Source organism: Mercurialis annua, linkage group LG5 (assembly GCF_937616625.2).
Source record: "Mercurialis annua linkage group LG5, ddMerAnnu1.2, whole genome shotgun sequence".
Lineage (NCBI taxonomy): Eukaryota > Viridiplantae > Streptophyta > Magnoliopsida > Malpighiales > Euphorbiaceae > Mercurialis > Mercurialis annua.
This window is the reverse complement of record NC_065574.1, coordinates 19,076,174-19,085,165: the sequence shown is the minus strand read 5'-3', so window position 1 is coordinate 19,085,165 and position 8,992 is coordinate 19,076,174. Positions and strand designations below refer to the sequence as shown.

Below are 8,992 nucleotides of genomic sequence, written 5' to 3'. Positions count from 1 at the left end.
GACAATCGGATTTAAGCTAATATAATGAGAAAGAATTCAAGAACCGTTTCATGACGATATCGAAACAAGAAATAAGTTAAACGTGAACTTACCAATTTCAAACGAATGAGAAGAGAAGATGAGAGTTTTGATTTCTGAGATTTCAGAATGTTCGGAGAGAGTGGCGGATGAGTGATGAGAATTTAAGTTTTGCCAAATAAAGAAACGTGATGCATCACGTTTTATAGAGAGGGAAAGAATGGCTGAGTTTCAGCGTTGTCAAAACGCAAGGGCTGAGTTACAAACGTGCCTTCAGCAAACAAAGGGGTGGTCTCGAACGAGACCACCAACTTGACAAGGTCTCGTTCGAAACCTTTGGTTTTGAACGAGACCAGATGCTCTTTCTTAAGGGTCTCGTTTGAGACTCTTAAGCCAAACAAGATGATTTCTATTTTTTTTTAATTTTCTAAAAATTAAAACAAACCTATTTAAAACTTTAACCAATCCAACTTTACTCGACCACAATTGAAACACCGAAACCAAAAACAATATGGATTTGTACTAAAAACGCATCGGAAATTTTAGAAATTTTTACGGGATATTTCATCATGATAATGTTGCTCCTTGCACTCAATGTCCACAAGAAGTGAAAGATCTTTGTATTAAAATTTTAGGAGATTTCGAAATTCAAAAATTTCAACATGAGAAGGAGTGTTTTGATGTAGATGAAAGAGCTCAAGGAGATCTAAATTTAGGTGAAAAAAGAAAGAATATGGATGCATTCATAACTAAAGGTAAAGGAACCAAACAACAAACTTTAAATGCAATGTTAAAAAAAATAGAACCCGTAATTCAAAGTATTTGTAGATTTCTATATGGACATGTATTACCTTCTGTTTTGGTGAATAGTCCATTATTTTCTTCTATGTTGGATACAGTTAGTGAATATGGTAGGGGGTTAAAACCTCCTAGTTATCATGAAGCTAGAGTCACTTATTTGAAAAAATAAGTGGAAAGTGTGAATTCAATGCCAGAGAAGTATAAAAAAGAATGGAAAAAAACAGGTTGTACTTTGATGTCTGACGGGTGGACTGATAAAAAATCTAGATCTCTCACTAATTTTTTAGTAAATAGTCCAAGTGGGACAGTTTTTCTTAAAGCTATAAACACATCTGTTGTAATCAAAGATGCACAAAAGTTATTTGAAATGTTGATGGACTAGTGGAGGAAATTGGACAGGAAAATGTTGTTCAGGTTGTGACTGATAGTGCTTCAGCTTATGTAAAAGCTGGGGACTTATTGATGGAAAAGAGAAAGAAATTATTTTGTTCTCCTTGTGCGGCTCACTGTATTGACAATATATTGGAGGATATAGGTGAATTGTTGATGTTTAAAGATACAATAAAGAAAGCTAGGGAAGTTTGTGTTTATATTAATAGGCATGCTTGGGTTCTTAGCATGTTTAGAAAGTTTTATGACAAGAAGGAGTTAAAAAGAGCCGGAGTTACAAGATTTGCTACAACTTTTCTCACATTGAAGAGTTTTGAGGAAAATAAACTTCCACTTAGAGCGATGTTTGCTTCAGAGGACTGGGCAAAGAGTCAGTATGCTTCCAAGCCAGAAGCAAAAAGGGTGGGCACAATTATGTTATCTGATGTTCGATTTTGGAAATCAGTTAAGTATTGTCAAAAGTGTGTGAGTCCAATTATCAAAGTTTTAAGACTTGTTGATGGGGATGCCAAACCGGCTATGGGGTATATTTATGAAGCAATGGATAGGGCAAAGGAGCAAATTGCAAACAATTTCAATAAGCAACTGACAAAGTATGAGCGAGTTTGGAAAATTATTGATACAAGATAGGATTTGCAACTCCATAGGCCACTTCATGCAGCTGGTTATTTTCTTAATCCCAAGTAAGAATTATATTTATCAAAATAAAATATTTTATATTTAGATGAAATTGATAAGAATCTATGATTAACTCTAATAATTTTGTTTTTTTAGGTTTCAGTACGACGAGTCATTCAATGCCGATACCGAAGTCAAAATAGGATTATACACAACAATTGAGAAGATGTTTCCGGATATCGAAACAATAATTAAAGTTGATCAACAATTAGAAAAGTTCAAAAAAGGAGAAGGAATGTTCGGGATAACCATGGTACTTTGACTAGAGATAAAAAAACAACCAGGTTTACGGTGGGAAAGCTATGGAGAAGAATGTAAAGAGATTCAAAGTCTTGCTATTAGAGTATTAAGTTTAACATGTAGTGCTACAGGATGTGAGCGAAATTAGAGTACATTTGAGCATGTTCGTTCTAAAAAGAGAAATCGTTTAGAACAACAAAGATTGAATGCTCTCGTGTTTGTTAAATATAACATTCAACTTGAATTAAGGCAACCAAAGAGGGAGAAACGTGGTGAAACATATGATCCAATTTGTTTGAGTGATATGGAATCCGATGATGAATGGATCACCGAAATTGAAGAGAGTTGTCTACTCGAAGACAATTCATGGATGGATGTCAATGAATGCTTTGATGATGATGAAGGACTAGGATCTACTAGCCAAAGAAAACGAGGACCAAGAAACTTGAGGCATGATAGACACGAAAAAGAAAAGACAGTTGAAGATGAGGTAATGGAAGTGTCACGACCCAATTTTCATGAATCGTGACCGGCGCTAGGGTATGGGTATGGTTGTACCAAAACCCGTATCTAGCCTTGCGGATAACCAATTTAAACAGTTAAAATAATGTACCTGCAGAAAACCACATGCTCGGGGGCAACCGAGACTTCAGCCTAGTCTAGCAGTACATATAAACAATATATATTTAAAGTACGCTTATCTCAAATAATCTCCAACAGCATGGCAATATATAAAATACCATAAACACCGTAATCATGCTAAAGCTAATAAAATAATAGTTGGACCTATCCAACAAACAATAGTCTAAAATATAAGTAAAAGACTAAGACATAAATAATCTGATACTACTACTGTGGTCTAAGAGTTTAAAACAGTTCGACTCTTTTATTCTGAAAATAAAATAAAGAACCTCCAAGAATGAAGAAACGGAGATTGACCAATGCTCAAATCATAAACCTGGAAAATTTGGTAAAATAATGGGGTCAGATTTACTGAGTAGAGTTTATATAACCATTTACATTTATTAAGTTAAAAACCTTTAAAACATTTAATAAAATATTTTCATTATGGATTATCAATGAAACCCTAAACCACAATTCTAAATTCATTGTCGTGTCGGTGAGACGTATCTCAATAACCGATCCCCGACTATCACTTAATAAATAGTGAGCCCAGGAGACGTATCTTCCACCGGTCCCTCATTAAGGTGAGACGTATCTCAAACCTACCTCGATACCATAATCATTAGCGGTGCGCACGCAGTCCCGATGATGCCCATCGAGTAGCACGTTCCAAATCAAATCCACAATGCCGAAAACAGTTCAAAAGCTGTTTATACACACATATATATATACAAAATATAATAATTTCTTAATAAATAGGTAAATAGAGATATAAACTCACTGCTTGCTAAATCCACGTGATCCTGACAAGCACCTAACTCTGGTTCGCCTCTGAAGTACGAACAGTCGACGGGTCTAAAAGATAATAAAATCGTAATTAAAACAGACCCTAACTCTAAAGAGTACTAGACACCACATAGGACTAGCACAACACAATACCAAGCCACATTTTTATAAACACTTATATTAAATGCATTCCCAATATAACCCAAGTTATAGAGTACAAATCATCTAAACATATTTAGAATGATTCGTAAAAATAATTTAAATTAATTCATGTTAAAATCCATATCAGTGAGCCGAGTGATTTAAAACTACCAAACTTTTTCACACTTGTTGGGCGACCACAGTCTAACCCAAAGCAAAATTTTATTAAATTTATAAACCCGAGTTTATAAATTAAAATAACTTAATAAAATAATTATCCATTTAAAAATAGAATTCAATATCTTGTAATTTAAGTAACCTAAATTACAACCCAAAACTTAACCATTTTAAGTTTATAAAAATTCAGGGACTAAACTGTACTTTAGCCAATTTAATTTTTTGATATCAAAATTAATTATTCGTTTTCCAATTTACTAAATTATAGGATAAACAAAATCCAAAAAGTTATCATATAGGTAAAACTTAACTTAATAAGCTTTTTAGAAACTTTATAGGGTAAACTGCAAATTAGCCAAATTGACATTTCCATTTAAAATTAAATATAATTACCCAAGTAATTATATTAATTTAAGTTATTAAATATTTAACGTATTCAAATTGTCTATTTAAAATTGAAACAAAAATCAAAAGTTAAAAACAAACAATTATGATTCAATTGATTTAAACTAACAACTTTAGTGACCATTTTGGCCAATTAGCCATCTTATTCCTTTATTCCCGCCAACCCTCTTGTTGAATGAATTAATCAAATCACTTGCAATCTGTAACTTGAATCATTCAACCAAAAACCAAAAGCAATTTAATCCTAAGCTTATCACCCAAATCACCTAATCATAACCTAATCCTTATTAACGTCACCTAAACTAACAAGAATAATATCATAAACACGTTACTGAAACCATGGTAATTTCACGGTGGCATCAAGAATTTGTTAAACGATGGGTTGACGACGGCACAACACGACTAGACAGCCATAAACTCAAGTAATCGATCTATATTCTATTCATGTAAGGTTAATGGGGACTAACAAAGGCAACCGAAACATAGACAAGAAGAACAACAGTTATAGCATGAATACGGCGAATCAAAACGGCGATAAACGAAGGAATTCTTACGTACCGTTAATGATTCAAATACGTGAGATTCAAAGAGATCGTTGAGTCGATGTGAACCGTCAAAGGATAATCAAAATATATCTAAAACAATAAGCTAGAAATCAAGAACCGTATTTTGACGATATCGAAACGAAGAACAATGAAGGGAAACTAAGCATGAACACTTACCGGATGGGAACGATTGAATGATGAAGATGAAGTTCAGATTTGCTAAGGAGGAATGGCGGCTGAGTTTTGTATAAACGATTGAAAGTTTAGGTTTATGAATTAAGAATCGTAGACAGATTATATAGAAGAGAAAATATGATGACTGCAAAATATATTCGCTGCATAATTTCTCTTAATGATTCATGGGCCTCTCTTAAAAATGCATGAGCTTTTTAATATACTAAAGACATGGGCCTTCCATATTATTCAAAAGAATGGCCAAAGTTACGTTTGAAATTAAGTTAAATGCATGAGTTGCATGCATGAAATGTATTTACTCGTTTTCTTTTCTTTTCTTTTTCTTTTAAATTTAATAATGCACACTAAACACGAATCGGGCCACGATCGAATCAACAAGCGACAAAAATAAAAAAAGAATAATAAATTAGTTGAAGCTTGACGGAATGCAAAAATTAATAACTAAAGTAAAACAAATAATTTACGGGATATTACATTCTCCCCAACTTATTAAAAATTCGTCCTCGAATTTAGAACGCAAAACTCGAAGAGTAACAACACGTAAGGCACACAAAATCCAACAACGATAGCACATAATCAAAGATACACGTACCTCAAGGAAAGAGGAAAGGATAACGTTTCCGCATATCGGACTCTGTCTCCCAAGTGCACTCCTCAGAAGAATGATTCCGCCACAGAACTTTGACCATCGAAATCTCCTTGTTCCGTAACCTACGCACTTGCGTATCGACAATCTCTACTGGTTGTTCCTCATAGGATAACTCCTGGTCGATCTCAACGCTCTGAGGCACAATCACATGTGAAGGATCTAAGATGCACTTCCTCAACATAGAAACATGAAATACAGGATGCACTAAAGACATGTCTGGCGGCAGAACCAGACGATAAGCCACATTTCCAATCCTCTCTGAAATCTCATAAGGACCAACATACCTCGGTGCCAACTTCCCCATGACACCAAAACGAACCACGCCTTTCATAGGCGAAACCCGAAGAAACACAAAGTCTCCCACCTGAAACTCGATGTCTTTTCTCTTCGGATCAGCATAACTCTTATGCCGACTAAAAGATGTCTCCAACCTCCGTTTTATCAATGGTACCTTCTCTGAGGTAATCAGAATAATCTCAGCACCAGACAACTTTCGCTCGCCGACCTCTTCCCAACAGATAGGAGATCGACACTTGTGTACGTACAGAGCCTCATAAGGTGCCATCTCAATGCTCGCATGGTAACTGTTGTTGTAGGAAAACTAAATCAACGGCAAATGAGTATCCCAGCTACCCCAATAATCAAGAATGCACATCCTGAGCATATCCTCCAATGTCTGAATAGTCCTCTCAGACTGACCGTCAGTCTGAGGATGAAAAGCTGTACTGAAGTCCAAACGAGAACCCAAAGACTCCTGTAACGCTCTCTAGAACCTCGAAGTGAAAACAGAACCTCTTTCAGAAACAATCAAAACCGGTACACCATGCAAACTGACAATCTTGTCGATGTTCAACTGATCCAACTTCGAAGCAGGATACGAAACCATGATCGGAAGGAAATAAGCTGACTTAGTCATACGGGCAACTATCACCTAGATGGAATTGTACCCCTGTCGAGTACGTGGTAAACCAACAACAAAGTCCATGGCAATCCACTCCCACTTCCACTATGGAATAGGTAGTGGCTGCAGATAGGGGTGAGCATCGGTCGATTCGGTTAGAATTTTTTCGGTTTTCGGTTTGGAAAATTCTCAAACCGAACCGAATCGAACTTTTAATTTAGAGGTGAAAAACTGAACCGAACCAAACCAAAAATTCGGTTTGGTACGGTTCGGTTCGGTTAAAACCGAATTTTACCATTTTTATTTTTTTAAACTTTTTATATTAAAATTAATTGAAATATTAAATAATTAGAGTCTAATAAACTTCCATATATGTTTAAATAACAATTATTAACTCATATATCAATAATAATTAAGATATAAAGACAAAAAAGATATAAATATAAGTATATATGTATATTATTTTTAAAAAATATATATATTTTATATTAAAGTTCGGTTAATTCGGTTTTTCGGTCGGTTCGGTTTTCAAAACACCCAAACCAAACCGAACACCGAACACCAAACTTTACCTAGAGTAGAAACCGAACCAAACCGTTTTCACCGAAAAACCAAACCAAACAACGAATTTCGGTTCGGTTTTCCGGTTTGGTTCGGTTCTTGCTCACCCCTAGCTGTAGATGGCCAAAAGGTCTCTGATGTTCCAGCTTCACCTGCTGGCAAGTCAGACACTTGGAAACGTACTCTGCAACATCTTTCTTCATTCCGCTCCACCAATACGTACCCTTGAGGTCATGGTACATCTTGGTAGATCCCGGATGAACACTGTAAGCTGATCTATGCGCTTTCTTCAGAATCTGGTCTCTTAAATCATCCAAATCCGGAACGCACAATCTAGAACCAAACCTGAGAACTCTGTCAACAAAAACAAACTCGGAATTCCCATCCAGATGGATCTCATCCATAATCCGTTTCAATTGTGGATCCTCAGCTTGTAAAGCTTTAATCATATCAATCAAAACCAACTGCACATGCAGTTGTGCCAACAGACTACCATTCTGAGAAACCTGAAAACCGTAGCCCAAAGCTATCAAACCATGCCACTCTCTAACCATGGGTCTACGCCCAACCTCAGAAATATGGGCCAAACTGCTCGAAGACTTGCGACTCAACGCATTGGCTACCATATTAGCCTTACCACGATGGTACTGAATAGTACAGTCGTAGTCTTTCAGCAACTCTAGCCACCTCCTCTGTCTCAGATTCAACTCTCGCTGATCAAAGATGTACTTCAGACTCTTGTGATCAGTGAAGATCTCGCAAGTCGCACCGTACAAGTAGTGCCTCCAGATCTTTAGAGCAAAAACCACAACAGCTAACTCCAAGTCATGTGTAGGGTAATTCACCTCATGCTTCTTTAGCTGACGAGAAGCATAGGCGATCACCTGTCCATGTTGCATCAACATGCAACCTAAGCCAATCCGAGAAGCATCGCAGTACACAGTAAAACCCTCAATGCCTGACGGCAATGCCAAAACAGGAGCTGTAGTCAGAATCTCCTTCAGCTTCTCGAAACTTTCCTCATACTTGTCGGTCCACTCAAACTTAACACCCTTTTGTGTCTGCTTAGTCAAAGGAGCAGATATTCGAGAGAAATCATGCACGAACCGACGGTAGTAGCCAGCTAATCCAAGAAAACTCCTGATCTCGGTAACTGACTTCGGCCTCTGCCAATCCATAACCGTCTCAATCTTCTTCGGGAAACCTTGATCCCATCCTCCGACACCACGTGTCCTAAGAAGGTAACCTGTTCCAGCCAAAACTCGCAGTTTGAGAACTTAGCATACAACTGATGCTCTCGCAAGGTCTATAGTATAGTCCTCAAGTGATAAGCATGCTCCTCCTCATTTCGAGAATAAATCAGGATGTCATCAATGAAGACGATAACAAACTGATCTAGAAACGGCTTGAAAACCCGATTCATCATGTCCATAAACGCTGCTGGTGCGTTAGTCAACCCAAACGACATGACCAAAAACCCAAAATGCCCATAACGCGTTCTGAAAGCAATCTTAGGCACATCGACGTTCCGAATCCGAAGTTGATGATACCAGGATCTCAAGTCAATCTTGGAAAAGCACTTTGCACCCTGCAACTGATCAAACAAGTCGTCGATGCGAGGGAGAGGATATCTGTTCTTGATGGTAACCTTATTCAACTGTCTGTACTCGATACAAAGCCGAGAGGAACCATCCTTCTTCTTAACAAACAGAACTGGAGCACCCCACGGAGAAGTACTCGGTCTGATGAAGCTACTCTCCAACATTTCTTGTAACTGCTCCTTCAAATCCTTCAGCTTAGCAGGAGCCATCCGATACGGCGGTATCAAAATAGAACCGGTTTTAGGAATAATGTCAATGCAGAACTCGATATCTCGATCAG

At 37.0% G+C, this 8,992-nt stretch overlaps 1 protein-coding gene across 1 annotated transcript; it reads left to right on the top strand.

Moving 5' to 3' along the window:
- The first annotated feature begins 1,006 nt into the window (after positions 1–1,006).
- LOC126681648 (uncharacterized) lies at positions 1,007–7,556 on the top strand. Its single transcript, XM_056105873.1, has 6 exons — positions 1,007–1,156; positions 1,219–1,802; positions 1,984–2,140; positions 2,259–2,290; positions 2,377–2,617; positions 7,542–7,556. The coding sequence occupies exons 1-6, from the start codon at positions 1,007–1,009 to the stop codon at positions 7,554–7,556; spliced, it is 1,179 nt and encodes a 392-aa protein (XP_055961848.1).
- Positions 7,557–8,992: the final 1,436 nt, after the last annotated feature.

What these genes read in the sequence shown, in the direction of transcription:
- LOC126681648 (XM_056105873.1), top strand. Translation starts at nt 1,007, where the DNA reads ATGCCAGAGAAGTATAAAAAAGAATGGAAAAAAACAGGTTGTACTTTG. An exon ending in TTCAATAAGCAACTGACAAA is followed by an intron (nt 1,803 to 1,983) that starts GTATGAGCGAGT and finishes TTGTTTTTTTAG; the next exon opens with GTTTCAGTACGACGAGTCAT. An exon ending in GAATGTTCGGGATAACCATG is followed by an intron (nt 2,141 to 2,258) that starts GTACTTTGACTA and finishes GTAGTGCTACAG; the next exon opens with GATGTGAGCGAAATTAGAGT.